Source organism: Leopardus geoffroyi, chromosome C3 (assembly GCF_018350155.1).
Source record: "Leopardus geoffroyi isolate Oge1 chromosome C3, O.geoffroyi_Oge1_pat1.0, whole genome shotgun sequence".
In the NCBI taxonomy this organism is placed as follows: domain Eukaryota; kingdom Metazoa; phylum Chordata; class Mammalia; order Carnivora; family Felidae; genus Leopardus; species Leopardus geoffroyi.
Window position 1 is genome coordinate 15,485,408 of NC_059338.1, and position 17,158 is coordinate 15,502,565.

Sequence of the window (17,158 nt, forward strand, 5' to 3'; positions counted from 1 at the left end):
TTACCTAACCAAAGAATAAGTGTTTTCCTCTAGACAGTGTGTTTCAGAATGTTTTTGCTCTTTGAGAAGTTCAGTAATGTTTCTCATGGGGGGCTCACAGTCCGCAGGCTTGGGATGAACTTAAATTTTCAAGATGTAGCAGCTTTTCCTTGACACTTTGTTTTTGATTCCCAGACACCAGCTGCTACTCATGTCTTCACCGTTGCTAAGATCGTCTGTGGTATTACCTCAGTGTGAAAACGTGTCTGCAGCTTCCCGAAAATGGAGTATCTCAACGTTACTTAAAGCACCCTGCTTTAAAGTGTTGCTGGCAGGCGGCATTGGCCTTATTATTTATTTAGGAATGCTTTATCAGGAGGAGAATGCTTTTTTGTGAACATGAGTCGCCTGGCTCTTTCACCGGGCTTCCGCTTCTTGTCCCACGTCATTGCAACATTGACCTTTGCGTATTTCGCTGCCATCTCGCTGGCTGACTCACAGGGCCTTTTCCCGAGGCTGGAGAACGTGGGAGCTTTCAAGAATGTTTCCATCGTGCCACCCCAAGCAACATGTGGGCTCCCAGGCCGCAGCACTTTTTGTCAGAGCCCCACTGCTGCCGCCAGTCTGCAGTTCTGTACCCAGCGGATGTGCATCCAGGACTGCCCATACAGGTCTTCACCGCCCGGCCACATCGCCCTGTTCTCCGCGGGCCTCGGGAGCTGCATCACCGTAGACAAGCGTGATCTGTGTCCCAACGCTCATAGCAATTCCACAAGTTTTATTTTTGGAAATCACAAGAATTGCTTTTCTTCTCCTCCTTCTCCAAGGCTGGCGGCATCATTTACTCTAGCTGTGTGGCTGAAACCTGAGAAGGAAGGTGTAATGTAAGTAGTGGAGTCAGTGTAAGCTTTCCTAGGGGTCCTGAGCCATAGTAGTGAAGACTTGCAACACGAATCCTTAAACTAGAAAGGAAGGCGAACACTGGAATCCATGCAGTTGAAGACCAGTTGCTATGGCCGTCTTCCGGTTTAAGTTTACATTGCAAGTATTGTTTTCCCAAATTTACAGTTGTTTCTCCTTTCCACGGATGAAGCGAGCCCTCAAAAAAGAATATGTTAAGATAGCTTCCTTGCAGACAGACGTGTCTACACGTGTCTCATGTATTCCCTGGTCGTTTAGCCAAACCTTTGGTCTTGGCCTTCAGAGGCTCAGCCAGGCTCAGTGTGAGCTTTACAGTGCAAGGGCTAGTAGTACAAATAATTGATATTTCCTAAGTCTTGATCTAGGTTTTTATAAACAACCTGCTCCTGCTGGAGTATAAAATTTTCATCAGGCAGATGGCTCTCTAAGGGCTTAGGACTGTCTTTAATTCATCCGTATTTTCCCAGGAAGAGGTGTTTGTTTGACTCATGGAAGATGCCCAATAGCATGAGTTGAATAAATGAATAATCCTCTGCCTCTGAAAGGATGCAGCTTTTTGCCCTTTGCCTGTTGTGTCTCCTGTTTGGAAATATATAGATAAGCATAAAAGCGTCCCAATAGATTTTATGCCATCGATCCCAGTAGAAATGCCTTCAGTGAGTTTGTAGTGGGGCTTTGTCATTTTTTGTTTATATAATCACTTGGTTTTCATTCTGTCATGTTTTCTAAAACTGCCATCTCATGTGTTTTCCCTAAGTATTTAGAGCCGATCTGGAGATTTGAATAAGTAAGGAAGTTTTGAGGCACTTTTTGTTTATCTTCTGTCTTCCTGTAGAGCTTTTGGCTCTCCCCCTTGTGACAGTTTCTTTGTTTGAGAGCGTTAACCAAATATCTAAAAACTTGTGAAACAAACCAGAAAAGTCTTATAATCTTATAAGCAAATATGACTTAAATGTCTTTGGTGTTTAGTTTTAATTTGCCAAGTGAAAGTCGGCATTTTTCTTCATGTGAAGTGAAAATGATCACAAAGCATTATTTCTATTTCTGTGTCATCCCTAAAAGAAAACCCTGTTTTCTTACTGTTGGAAATGTCAGTAAAGCCAACCTACTCCGTTTATGTAAAGAATGTCCAAGAATTGTCTGTTGGCAAATATGGCTGGGAAAAACTTTTTTTTTCCCCAAGTGCCCCCTCCCCCTCCCCAGGAGATCTGTCTCTACCAAATTCTTCTCCTATTGGTATCATTTAGTATAAATAAGATAGAGGGGTATTGATAGAGGCAGTGGCACATGGTTTACGGTCTGGAGAGTTCCATGCATCAAGGTCGTTTTCATTCTCAAAACTAAAATAACTATGGGAATTGGGGGAATTTCGGGGTGTTTGCTCTAGATAAGTAAAACAAACAAAACATGGATTATCCAATTATTGTTTATCCAGGAGCAGAATAAATCCAGTTCCTAAATATTTTGCTACCTGCCTTCCTTTCACATTCATTATCTACCAAAGCTAGTATGTTTACAAGCAAACAAAATAGCAAGGAAGATAATCAATAACATATTAAGAAATGCATTTTCAGTAAGCTTGGGAAAATAAGCCTGCATTTGGCAAATACATTCTTGAGTATTGGTCACATTTTAACTTGTTGGTTTAAACTCAAGTAAAACGAATGCAGGCAAACTCTTCTTAGACCTTAGAGATCTTATGGCAGGGGGTAAAGAGACAACTCTTTTCATCCCAGTGCTTTAAAAATATCTGTCCACCAAAGGGTTAAAAAAACACAGAATTTCTATGAAGCCTTATCTCTACTTTATATAAAACCTTTATGTCAATCTATTTGCCTATGTTAAAAAATATACTTGTTCTCATAACTTTATCACGAAATACGTGTACAAAATCTAGGAAGACCAGTAACAGTGAAATAGTAACTGGTAAGTGTTCTCCAATCTTATTCTTACCTCTTAACTCCACAAAAGAATAAATGCAAATGAGAAGCAATAATTTGTGGAAAACGTAACCTGTAAGGAAAGTTTTAAAACATCTTCAGTAATTATTCTTGGTTTTCCCCATCTTATCTTTGCCTCTTTGATACTTTCTCTTCTCGATTTGGTCATTGACACATCATTTCTTGAGAGTCTGCTCTATATCAGGCTCTGCTTTGTTCTCAGAAAACTCATGACTAATGGGAAGACAGATGGATCAGTGTCATTACGTTAAAAAAAAAAATGTTTATTTATTTTGAGAGAGAGAGAGTGAGAGCGCGCATGCACGTGCACAAGTGGGGGAAGGCCAGAGAGAGAGGGAGAGAGAGAATCCCAAGCAAGCTCTTCCACTGTCAGTGCAGAGCCTGGCATGGGACTGAAACTCATGAACAGTGAGATCATGACCTGAGCTGAAATCAAGAGTTGGAAGCTTAACTGATTAGGCCACTCAGGAGCCCTGTATCAGTGTCATTACTGAGGCAGCAAGTGAATACCAAGGAAGGCCCCTTAAGCAGTCTTCAGCCAGGAAGAAGGGTATTCCACGACCAGGCATAATCATGGAGATGCTGAGCTGAGTAGGAGGCAACTGGGTGAAGAAAGGGAACCAGACTCCTCCAGCATCTGATGAAATTCTCCTCCCTGGGATGTGCCACCTTGTTGAGTTCTTGTCTGTGACATGTAGGCTGATGGGCATCTTTAAGAGCTAGTCATTTGGGGAGATGTTAATGGCTAATGTCAGGGATATTTGTCTTTAAATAACAGATCTTTGGGAATAATCCACTCAGGAGGCTACAAGCAAGCATTTATAATATTCTGCTAAAAAGTTGAGTTGCTACATTGAATGTGATAGGAGTGAGCTTAAGTTCATAACTGTTTCTGTTCAGTGTCTGGTAATATGCAATGATATAATTAACTTAAAATAACTTATATTAAACACAAGTTAACATAGAAAATGAATACTTATAAAAACACCATCTGTCGATTTAAAGGGATGGGGTGTGTGTGCCACTGTGGTAAGGATAGAAGTCATTTTTAAAAAATAGTTGGATAGTTGGCCTGACAGAAGACCTCGAAAGTTCTTGAAAATTCTTCTTTTTTTATCAAAATATGATTTCACTGTGTTCTTTAGAAGATTGTATGGCCTTTTATCCAAGATCATCAACGTTATCTCAGTGTCTATGGAGAGCCAGCCGGTCCTCTTACAGACACTGGCTTTGACTTCTGGCCAGTCAATGATGAAGTAAGAAGAAGCTGTAGTTGTCCATTCTCCATTTCATCATGGGAATTAAATAGAGCACTTCTGACTTCAGGGCTAGCAGTCTTCTATGGACACTAAATTCTCTTTGCATTAAAAAAAAGAGAGAAAGATTTGCACTGGTGACTCAATACCCAAGCCGGACGTAGCGTAGCGTGCTGCTTCCTATAAAAGAAATAGCAGAAGACTAATGAGCCAATAGGCTAAATGTTGGTTTTGCAGGATGACTCAACCACTGTCGTTTCCACCATTAATCTCTAATAAAGGGTGTTGAGGTTCTGGGGAATATACTGTAAATAAAAATTCCATTTTTAAAAAATTGAAATTAAAGTCTTCTTAATTGGAGTAAAACTTGGCTCTGCATAGAATGGCATTCAGGCACTAATTCACAGCGCACCTTCTGAGTGGGGTTTTCATGCCCCTGTAACTGCACAATTGCCTTCGCATGTCTTTTGGTTGGATGCTGACCTTTTCTCTTTTCTGGTTGCTTCCTAAGGTGTGTTATAGAAAAGACGGTGGATGGGCAGATTGTGTTCAAACTTACAATATCTGAGAAAGAGACCATGTTTTATTATCGCACAGTAAATGGTTTGCAGCCTCCAATAAAAGTAATGACACTGGGGAGAATTCTTGTGAAGAAATGGATTCATCTTAGTGTGCAGGTGAGTAAAATAAAAAATATTTAACATTTGGTTAAACACGAGGATCCGTCTTCCTTTCTTTCCTTACATGGCATCTCCCCACAAGATCTGAAGCAGTATTTTTAGATTTCATTTACGTGTAAATGACAACTAAAGAAAAATAACATTTAAATGACCTAATGATGTATCGCTTGATAGTCCGGCATTTCCCCCCTCACCACTGCTGTGAAAACTCCCACAGAAGCTAAGGACAATGCTCTTTGGGATGATGACAACCTCAGGGAATTTTTGTTTTATTTGGTTAGTATATTTTGCTAAACAATGTGGAAGGGCTCTTTCAGTGCCTAGTACTAATTTTACCAGTCATGGCAGCATTACCGCCCCCCTGCCCCCCCGCCTGGCTGTCTTTCCCAGATAGCATCTGATGATGTGAGTGAAATTTGGCTGTTGCATTAAAATGCTGACCTTAGAACTAATGAACTTTACACTTCAAACACTCAGAAAGTGTTATATTATTACTTTAGTTGTCAGCCACAGTTTGTTTTAGCCTTAGAAGCTGTTAAAGGCTGAGAGAACTGTGAGCTATCTGGTATTTTACAGTTCCTGGGAATGCAGACAGAGTGTATCCTTTTTTTGTTTGTTTTTTTTTTTTTTTCTCCAGGGTACTGGAATGGCCCAATGTGGCCAAAAGTCATCCTTGTCTTTCATACCAGAGGTCCCGTGTGTGTGGCCAAATAGGGGTTCGTGCAAACCCCATTCACACTAGAGGATAATTGTACCCTTATTCCTTTTTTTAAGTTTGTTTGTTTGTTTGTTTGTTTATTTATTTATTTATTTATTTATTTATTTATTTATTTATTTTGAGAGAGAGAGAGAGAGGGAGAACATGAGCAGGGGAGGGAGCAGAGAGAGTGGGAGAGAGAGAATCCCAAGGAGCTTTGTGCTGTCATCTTGCAGCCTGACATGGGGCTTGATAAACTGAATCATTAAATCATCACCTGAGCAGAAACCAGGAGTCACATGGTGAACCAACTGAGCCACGCAGGCATCCCATACCCTCATTTTTTTTTTATTGAAATGATCTTTGATTTCTCACACTGTTCTTGCAGCCTGAAGCAGTTCTCAAGTAGACTTCCTTAGAGGGCCTTGAGAATTGTTATTTGGGTTTTAAAGTTTATTTCAGCACAGATAACATTCTTGAGGATTTCTGTACACTTTGTGACATATCTTTGTTTTGCCTGATTATAACTGTGAAGTTCTGTCATGCCTTTGTGTAGTACATTAAAGGCCTTAGGAAGAAAATTTAAAATATAAATGCAAAGAGGTGACAATGATTGATTTCTACAGGAAGGTATTGACAAAGTAGTATCAAATCAGGGTGTTTTGCCTTATGTAATTGGCTTTTACTTAGCGTATGGGTTTATCAAATGCAGTTGGCAGGGGGCAACATTCCAGAGCACTAGGGTTTGGAGGGTAAGTCATGTCTGGTTATAAGGCCCTGTCTATAGCACATGAGGGGTTCAATCTGGTGGTGTTTACTTCTCATTTGTTCGGTAGTTACAGATAGGGGACTAATTTGTTCTATATCTTGAAATTGTCCATTTCCCCCACTGAGCGGTGCAACAGAATTGGTTTATAATGTTAAAAGTAGGAAAATAGAAACTGTTGAAGAAGATGTCAAATAGATAATGTTGGTTACGTATCTTTGTATAAACAATTGTTAAAAAATGTTTTTTGTTTTTTTTTTACTTCCCTTTATTTTGCCTTATCTGTGAAACTGCCATGTTTTGGCAGGCAATAGTACATTCAAAGCTTTACAAAAGAAAGTTTAAAATCCAAATGTGAAAAGGTAACCATGACTGAATTACTCTCCTAGGAGTAAAATGCTCTTAGAGTGCCTGTTGAAATCAGCATTATCATTTCAATACATGTCAAATATGAGTCACTTCCTAGTTTAGGCAAAAATTTCTTTATAAATCATTAAGTCGTTCCCTTCTTTAAAGAAAAGGTTAAAGAAAAGGTTAAATCCTTATGATTTAATGAGACTGCTTTATTTCATATCTGTTTGACTATCAAGAGAAAACTTGTCCTCTCCAATTTGTATATTTCTTTAATTTTTTTTTTTTTTGCATAAGTTTTCCCCCATTCTTCATTTTACATTAAAACTATGAAGTGGTCATAAAACATTAGAAAAACCATATCGATCAGTCATTGGTTCACCTGGCATTTTTTAGTGGATTTGGAGACACCCAGCATTATGAGAATCTGGATTCATTCAAATGAAAGTTAGAGTGATTATTGACTCTAAATCAGAGATCTGCATAGTCTTCCTTTAAATTGACATCAGTTTGAATACATTTAAGATATTATGAAATTTATAATAATTCATATTATAGATGTTTAAAAAGGAACATGCTCATTCTTTAAAGGGTGTTATAGTGTAGTAGGGAGGATAAGTGATCAGAATTAGGGATAATTTATTCAAGTAATGCTACTCGGTCGTCTTAACAAAACCATTTGACTTAGTTTCCTTACTTATGTGATATGAGGTTTGGACTAGGTGATAAAGGGAGGCTTCCCTGAATTCTTTCTGAATGCACATAAAGGAGTAAGTGGAGTGTGAAGTGAGGCACAGTTGAAGTACAAAAAAGCTCTTGAGTGGGGCGCCTGGGTGGCTCAGTTGGTTAAGCATCTGACTTCTGCTCAGGTCATGATCCCACGGTTTGTGAGCTTGAGCCCTGCTTCGGGCAAGCTCTACCATGCTTCGGGTAAGCTCTGTTTCTCTTTCTCTCCCTCTCTCTCTCTCTCCCCCTCCATTCACTTAGGGCCTCTTTCTCAGTCTCTAAAAAATAAAGAAAAGAAAGCTCTTGAGTTGTGTGGGGTTGTCTAGATGGTGACAGAGCCTGCTCTGTGAGCTTACCATCCGGCTTATGCTTTTCTCTGCTTCCCCATGCTGTCTGGCATTCATAGAGAAACATTTTTTTTTGGTAGATTTTCTGGCCAAGATATGGACAAAAGCAGTTTCCAACTCTGTCACTGTATACCTGCAGAGAATATGCTATAAAATGTAACTTGCTGTTGCATTATTACATAGTACATCCAAATTCTGTTTGATTTGTGAATTAGAGATTTCTATCATGCTGGGCATAAGATAGAGCACATAATCGATAATCCAGTTTAGTCTCATTTCAGATTGCAAATCTAATTAATGTGTATGCATATTTTTACTCATCTTCCAATATGGTCATAAAGCAATGAATTTATATGGGATGTGCATGTGTGTATATGTGTGTGTAAAATTAAAACACCTTTACTCATAAAATTGGCTCAGAAACCAGAATTTAACTTACAAAGGGCTAGTGACATAAAATTAATGAACAGGTCTGACCTTACACCTTACCTCAGACAGTTCACTCAGTATCAGCTTTCCATCAGTAAAATCAGAATTTTAATTTCCCAAATTCAGAAAACAGAAATGAGTTTTAAATAACTAAATCCCTGGGCAAAAAAGATGCCAGGAAGAGGCAGACATACTGAACATTGGAGGTCTAGTTTCTTAAACAAAAGATGCCCGATGTTATAGTAATGGATCTAACAGCTTTTATTCTAGAACTAGCATTTTGAAGCTTCAACCTGTTGGAAAATGATTAGTTTTTAAATTAATATTCATTCAGGGACTTGAATCTGACACGATTGCCAATTTAAATTTCACTTTGGGGTTTAATATATTGGCTATTTCAAATTATATCAAGCTTAAATTCGTTATGTCATATTTTTTTGTACTAAACCTGGAAAAAATCAATTCAGACTTTTTATTATCAAATGGGGAACACTGATAACATTAGCAGATTTTTTTAAAGCTTAGTTTTCATATTGAATCAGCACGTGCTTCTAGTTCTTGTGAGAGATCTCTTTTGATTTTCTTTCTCAAAAAAAAAAGTTTTGAAATACCTGAAGAATTTTACTTCCACAGTTTGTTATGGGTTGGTAGGTGAGACAACTTAACAGCATGCTCACATGTAGATGCCTGTCATTTAAAAGTAGAAACTCAGTCTTTCTTATGAAAATACTGTTTTCCCTTAAACAGTTCCACATATTTCATAGGACAAATAGCATCAAAGAACCATCAGTATAGAAATCCTTCAGTAATTATGCTGAAATACAGTAAAGCAATTTATAATTTGAAACTGATGCGATACTGCAACTCTGGAAGCAAGAAATGGTTTAGCAGGGAGGTTATATGCATTTTCTATGCTCTTTTTGAAGGCTCCTTGAGACCCTGACAGTTCAAGAGCCAAAGACGGTTCTAGCCACAGTAATGTGAAAAAGAACAGTTCTAATTTAATACAATGAAGGAAAGAATGCATGGTAAATCAAGTTTTTGGAATCAATAGATGAAGAATAGAGGGTTCATAATCACTGTTTGTTCATGAAATACGTTCTTTTGATTTATGTATTCAATCTGAAAAAGGAAAACTATTGATAGTTCTGAAGAAAAAGAAAATGCAATTTAGCCAACATTTGCGAGAATAGATAAACCAAGTCTCTCAATTAATCTCTGTGGTGTATGCCCACGTGCACACTTTATGAAGGTATTCCCATGTCTCTATTGATTGAGGGAACATAGAATGTCCATGCAACCTTATGGAAGCTTCCTCATTCAGTCCAGTAAGCTCTGTGCACTGGGATTCTCATGGGAATACCACCTCAATTCTCATCCCAAAAGACTCTCGATCCACATTGTTACTTTAATAATTTCCAAAGCTTTTACCTATAAGTGTCGATGCAAATGTTAAACATTGCTTATTTGTGCAAAGCCTTCTGTTTGTATCCAGCCAGCCGAATGCCACCTGAGTTAGTTGAATAGTTTTAGTTATCTAAAACTAATTACATATTCATTGAATTTACCAAATTATATTTTAGAAATCAGTTAAAAATGCTGATAATAATAGCTGCCATTGAGCACCGATTATATGTACTGTATTAAACATGGTATATGGTTAAATTTTAAGTGCTAATAATCTGTGCCATTGGCTTATCTCCATTTCAGAGATGAGAAAAATGATCCTTGGATAGGTTAAGTTAGATTTATAGTCTCTAATTTTTCTGATCTTTAGCTAAAAATATAAATTGCCATGAACCTAGGTCACTATGATGATCTAAGGAGTAGTTATTTGAATCCCCTTACCTAAAAAACAAAGAACTGAAGACATATTTGTAAAATAAATATAAATTGTTTTTCTTCCCATTTGTTGTAATGTAAATATTTGTAATGCTTCACATATGGACATGATTTGTACAAATAATTAAAATCAGTGTATTTTACAACTATATCACTCATTGCGACAAATGGTTTAAATGTACAACAGCGTGTAATTTTATAAAATGTTCTGCTCTATATGTCTATGGTTTATGGCAGTCAGGAATGACTACAGTGGGTTAAAGAAAGAATATCCCACTTAACTCATCCTGCTCACCTGATCCATGACATGCAGAACCAAGACTTGTTGTGATCCAACAAAATAAAAAGGAGGGATTCTTTCCACTTGATTATGGAGAGAGGTGAAACAATCCAAGTAAAAATTATTCTCTGTACATTTTTGCATGTGACTTTAAACTACAATATTTAGTCAGAAGGCAAGGCTTTAATTGTTGACATTTTACTTAAAAACTGTGCAACCTTAAGGAAAATCATGTAACTCCTCAAAATGTTACCTGCCCATTAGAAATTGTGTAAACCCCAGCCTATTTGGCTTACACCATAAATGTGACATGTAAAGAAAATAATGCTTGATAAAGCATATTATAGTCTGCTATGATGGAGCTTACAGTCTATTAGGAGAAAAAGACAATCAAATAATCACACCAATGAAAGCAAAATTATAACTGTGATATGTTCTATGGGATCATATGAAGGACAATTTGATCATATCACTGAAGTCAAGGAAGGCTTACTTGAAGAAATTATATTAGACATGTGTATTAGTGTTCTAGGTCTGCCCTAAAAAAAAGGCACCAACTGGGCAGCTTAAAACAAAAATTTATTCTAACACAGTTCTTGAGCTAGAAGTTTGAAATCAAGGTGTCCCCACAGCCATGCATGCTTTCTCTATAACCTGTTGAGGAGTGTCCTTCCTTGCTTTGGGCTTCTGCTGTTTGCCAGCAATTCTTAGCTTTTAAAAGTTTTTTGTCCATTCATCTCTGAAGGAGAGAGACAGAGAGCGACTGGGATAGGGGCAGAGAGAGAGGGAGACAGAGATTCCAAAGCAGGCTCCAGGCTCTAAGCTGTCAGCACAGTGCCTAACACTGGGCTCGAACTCACAAACCGTGAGATTATGACTTGAGCTGAAGTCAGACGCTTAACCAACTGAGCCACTGAGGCACCCCAGCAGTTCTTAGCTTTAGATGCCTCACACCAAATCTCTGCCTCCATTATCACCTGGCCATCTTCTCTGCTTGTGTCAGTGTCTTCTCTTCCTATAAAGAGCCTACTTATATCAGATTAGGACCCACTCTAATTCAGTAAGACTTCATTTTGACTGATTGTATCTGGGAAGCCCCTATATCCAAAAAAGGTCATTTTTATAAGCACTGGGCATTAACATTTCAATCTATCTTTGTGGGGGACACAATTCAGTGGATAATGAGATGTATTCAATAGAATGCATAGGATTCAACTAGGCAAAGAAAGTAGAGAACATTCTATACATGCATAGCAAATCACACAAACACCCTTTCATAAGAGAGAATATGTTCCATGTGAACAATTAAAAGGCCTGTATGGGTAGAATGCAGCAAAGCAGAACAGCATGTAAAATAAGCCAGAGGGTTTGGAAGAGGCTATATTTTAAAGAACATAGTTGGCCATGTGAAAATGTTTTTAGTGGGACTGTACTGAAATGTTTTATGTAAGGACCAGGAGATGGGGGGTGGGAAGGGGAGGGAGGGAAAATGTATCACCTAAGCAGATGATCTTTTCATAAAAACCCCTTTGGTTTCAGTGAAGGAGAATAGTTTGCATGAAAGGTTTTCATAAAAGGTTGTTAGGTTGTGCTCATGCTCCCCAGTGAGACAGAAGTATACCCTGAGCTATAATAATGATAGTAGATATTTAGAGACGTGGTCATGTTTGAGAGCTATTTGGGAATTTAAAATAAAGAACTTGTTGATGGAAGAAATTGGAGGTTAAGGGAAGGGAGTTCTGATAAATCCCAGATTTCAGGCTTGGACAATTGGATGGATATGTTTCATTTGCTTAAATAGAAACACTAGAGGAGAATCAGATTTTTGATACTTGGCACAAATGAGCTAGAATTCAGCTCAAGGCAATAATTCTCAATTATAGAAATCATTAGTATCGTAGAAACTTTAGAAAATATTTTGATGCCCATACTCCATTATGTCTTTGTTGATCTGGGGTGAGGGCCAAGTATTATTTCTTCTTTCCCTCCTTCCTCCATGGATTAAAAAGTATGTATCAAAATAAAATAATCTGAATTCAAGACCGGAAATGATCAGGAAAGATGTCAGGAAAGATGTCAGGAAAGATGCATTTGGAAAGTAGCATGTGAGTTAACTCTTGAAGCTAGATGGGATTTAAATAGGTGGACAAGAAGAGGAAGGAAAAATTCTATAGACCAAAAGCAGGGGAACATTTCCTCGGAGATGAAAATATCAAAAGGTTTCACTAAGAGGGAAGGGTCTGAGATTCTTAGAAAGATATATATCAAGTGTTAAATTAAAACAGGCTGAAAAAGATAGCTTAGAGGTTTACATAATGTTATGGAATTTTTTTTTTCCCTCCAGACCAGCAACCCATATATTTTCACCTGTTCCTAGTCCAATCTATTTGGTAACTACTATAAACCATTAGTATAGAAACAATGTGTGTGTGTGTGTGTGTGTGTGTGTGTGTGTGTGTGTATGTATATATATATATATATACATATATATATGTATATATATCAAAAAAATTAGCTAATGTATGCAGAAAATCATTACACATCACATTGTAGTGTTTATCCTTTTCAAATCTGAATGTTATCAGTCTCATATATCACAGCAAAAATTTAAACTCAGTAAGTCCTTTCCTATGGAAAACACATCCAATCAAGATCTAAATCAAGCTGGGAGTAAATAAATATTTCAAGTTAGAAAGTGGTATTTGAAGAATTGACCATTTTTTCTTGCTTGAAAATGGCTGATTCTCAGTTAATAGGGCCAATAGCTCTAAATATATAGCCAATAGCTATAAAATACAAAAAGAAAATATATATAAAATAGTATACATTATTACATATACTCCTAAAATTGAAAGTTGCTATAAAAAGGAGAGTATTTTCCAATGTCTATGTATTTGTTTCAACGATCTCTAGTCTTGAAATGCCACTATGGTAATTCTGTAAAATTTGTAATGGTCAAAATTTGATGGTAGTGCTTTTTAAAACCTATCTTATTTAATGGAATTGTCATTTATATTATATCATTTTCATCTACGAACCAAATATAATAAGACAGATAATTTGTGCTTTTTTTTGTGGATAGGCATTCTTGTGCCCACAGGGCTAACTGATGCTTCAGTTATACATGAACAATTACCACTAAAGTCAGAAAGAGAACAGTGTGCATATAACCTAGGGCAGAATTTGGCCTATGGTATGTATCACTTGGTAATGGAATGGAGAATATGACTTTATTTAAACATGGACTTTAATAGTTTTATTTTCCCATACTGTTTCCCTTGGTATTTCTCTCTCTAAAATATAACATTCAAGTGTTCCCAGCAGCTGCATTGCTCTGGATGCATAATAAAGGCATATGTTCAAGATACTAGTTTAGATATCCATAAGCCAAAAAAAGAATAGTTAAAATTAAAACAAATTAAGAAAACTTTCCCAAGAATGGAAAGGCTTTAATAGGTTTTTTAATCTTCTAATTAACTACAGCACTGAAAAATACTGATATTTATAAATTATTTATATAATTGTATATGTATATTATAAGCACTTATGTCAGAAAAAGCAATTTCATTCTACTTTCTAAAGCTTACATGAAATAATCCCTAAAAAAATTGAATTGCTTATTCTAGAAGTAGAAAAATAATTGGATCAATTTTGTTTATGCTTGGTGTTCATGCTTTTCAATCTGGGGAGGAAGGAAAGGATGAAAAAAATGGGGGAAGCAACAGAAGGCATTTGTGTTGCAGGATAGAGAAGGTGGATAGAGAGGAGCCAGGGGCCTGGGGAGACTCAGCCTCTGTCAATTTCATTGTAGCAGAGGTTGACCAAGAAAGTTCAGATTATGGGGGCGCCTGGGTGGCTCAGTCGGTCGAGTGACCGACTTCGTCTCAGGTCATGATCTCACGGTTCGTGGGTTCAAGCCTCACATCGGGCTCTGTGATAAGGGCTAAGAGCCTGGAACCTGCTTGGGATTCTGCATCTCCCTCGGTCTCTGCCCCTCCCCCACTCACACTCTGTCCCTGTCTCTCTCTCTCTCTCTCTCAAATATAAATAAATGTTAAAAAAAAAAATTGAAAAAAAAAGAAAGTTCAGATTATGGACATATAGTATGTAACTTTAAGTTGTTTGTTTTCTGGGATACAAATTCCTTGTATTATCCTAATTGTACTAAGTTTGTTACATGTAGCCATTTTGGGAGTGTTGGCACTAAGGAATTTATAGAAAGGACTTGGCTTCAATGTTTGGGTTGAAAATCATGTAGAGATGCCCACCCTCCCCACCCAACCCCACTCTCTGCCTAGTGACTCCCACTGTGGTGCTATTCCTACTAGGAAGGAGGTGTGCCTCCAGGCCAAGGACAAAGCCTCCCTTCCCTAACCCCACTCCACACCCACTCCTTTATTGATCCATGCTAAGGCTTTGGGGAGCAGGAAGGGAACCATTCACGTGTGGCATCACAGGATCTGGCCCAGGGACTAGTCTCTGGGGACTCTCTTGCCCTCAGGTTTGCTCCATGCCCTCTCCCCCACCTCATCTGTGAGAGGTGCTCCTCCTTTTCTCAGGGAGCAGCCCCATGACTCCAGTTGAAGATACCTGACGGAAAGGTTGGCACCTAACACCCCATGGCTGACCTTTCCCTCTTTCCTCCTCCTACCCTTCCTCCCTCCTCCTTTCCTACAGCTCTCCTTCCCTCTCTGCTTTCCTTCCTTTCTCTTCAGGTCTGTGAGGTTGACTCTCCTAGAACAGGCTGTGACTCAGGGTTAGGTGATTTGGTGCTTTGTCAGGGGACCAGAGGACTGCCACCAGGCGAATGACTCACTTCCCCTGGTAGGGACAGCATGTGCAGTCTGCCTTAGTTCTTGTCTGTGGCTGCTGGTCTGGTCACATCACCCCAGAGCAGGACTTCCTGCAGGTGGGTGGGGCTTTGTGTTTTAAAGAGGGACTTCTCTGTCTGGCTTCTTCTGGAACATTCTCTTTTCCCAGACTTGGTTGAAAAGTGGGGTGGGGTTGGGGGAAAGTCTTGGCAGGCTTGGTATGTGCTCACTTCCTGGTTGTGCTTCAGTTGCCCTGAGCTGTGAGGGTATGAGGGACACTTCAACGGAGGCACAGTGGGCGCAGGTAGGGCCGGAGACTATCAGGAGCAGGAGATACGTGAAAGTGTTTGATGCAAACATCTGCATTTTTTTAAAATATGAAATTTATTGTCAAATTGGTTCCCATACAACACCCAGTGCTCATCCCAACAGGTGCCCTCCTCAATGCCCATCACCCACTTTCCCCTCCCACCCACCTCCCATCAACCCTCAGTTTAGTCTCAGTTTTTAAGAGTCTCTTATGGTTTGCATTTTCTTTTCTTCAGGTCTGATGAAAGGGCCAGATGAGCAGGCAAAGAATAACAATAGGCAAGTGTAAGATTACTTTGAAATTAAAAAAAGAGAAATGGAGAAAAGAGGAGAAAAAAGAAAAATGTTGGGGGAGGTGCTCATCTGAAATACAATATTCCCTAAAGGGAGACCCTATGTATTCCCCCCATGTTCAGTTTTCCTGGCCTGACAGAGCCCGCCTCAGCTCACTGTGGTGGTACACAGTCTAGTGCCCTAGAGCTCATTAGAAGAAGGCAAACAACCGTTGAGCAGAATTGGTATAGTCCAATAGGTCTACCATTTTCATGAACACCTACAAGGTAGAAATGCCTGTACTAGCCTGGAATGGGCCCCTTAGATGCAGATACCTTGAAGCTATTTCTTAGGAGTGCCTCCCCAGCCCCCCCAAAATGTAGGGAGATAATAAAAACAAAGGATTGAGCTGCAAATGATATGAACTCTGTGAGTATACATATTGGGACATATACTATTATAATTTAATCCCCTAAAATGTCTGCAACAGTCTCAGGTAGAGCATCTTACAGTATGTGGGAAGAGGCTTTTATAAATATTATAAAGTACAACCCAGAAATTTTGAAAACTGGGAGGCACTAAGCTCGGAGAGGCCTGGTATAGATAATGCTCATTTATTTTTGTTTTTGTTTTTTATGTATTTATTTTGATAGAGAAAGTGTGCATGCAAGAGAGGGAGGGTCAGAGAGAGAGAGGGAGGGGCAGAGAGAGAGAGAGAGAGAGAGAGAGAAAGAGAATCCCAAATAGGCTCTGTGTTATCAGCACACAGCCCCATACGGGTACTTGAACTCAAGAACCACGAGATCATGACCTGAGACAGACTCAAACGTCAGACTCTTAACTGACTGAGCCACCCAGGTGCCCCTATGTTCTTGTTTATTTTTAGTTACATTAAAAAGAAAGATAATTCTAGATTCATAGGCACTTATGAGAAACAAACTAAGAGAGCCCATGTAGCCTTTATCCATTTCCACCAGTGGTAATTGCACAACTATTGTACAATCCTGTGACCAGGATATTGACATTGATACAATCCCCCTTCCCCATTCAATTTAAATTTCCTGTTTTTCTTGTACTGGTGCGGGTATAGTTCTGTACCATTTATCACATGTGTAAATTTGCACATCCACCATGGTCAAGATATAGAACAGAACCATCACTATGAGACTACCCATGTTGCTCTTTTATAAGTACTACCCACTTTGTTCCTTCCTTCACTGAAGCCCCAGATCCCTAACTTCTGGAAACCACTAATGTATTCTCCATTTCTAAAATTTTGTGTTTTCAAAATGTCCTATATATGGAATCGCACAATATGTAACCTTTTGAGTTTTTTTTCCTTCAATGTAATTCCATGGATATTCATCTAAGTTGTTGAGATGTCAATGGTTAGTTCTTCTTTGTTGATGAGTGGGATTCCATGGTATGGTATTGATGAACCAGTTTAATCATTCACCCTTTGAAGGACATCTGGGTCGTTTCCAGTTGTTGACTGTTAGGAATACAGTTAACATAAACATTATATATGGG

At 38.6% G+C, this 17,158-nt stretch overlaps 1 protein-coding gene across 3 annotated transcripts in view; it reads left to right on the forward strand.

The window, feature by feature from the left end:
• Nucleotides 1–17,158, forward strand: part of USH2A (usherin) — a 742,577-nt gene that overhangs the window by 741 nt on the left and 724,678 nt on the right. For all 3 annotated transcript variants that reach the window (XM_045455771.1, XM_045455772.1, XM_045455773.1), the window contains exons 2-3: nt 175–863; nt 4,629–4,794. In XM_045455771.1, the coding sequence (XP_045311727.1) occupies nt 379–863; nt 4,629–4,794 (651 nt within the window). In that variant the 5' untranslated portion in view covers nt 175–378. The remainder of the gene's footprint in view (nt 1–174; nt 864–4,628; nt 4,795–17,158) is intronic.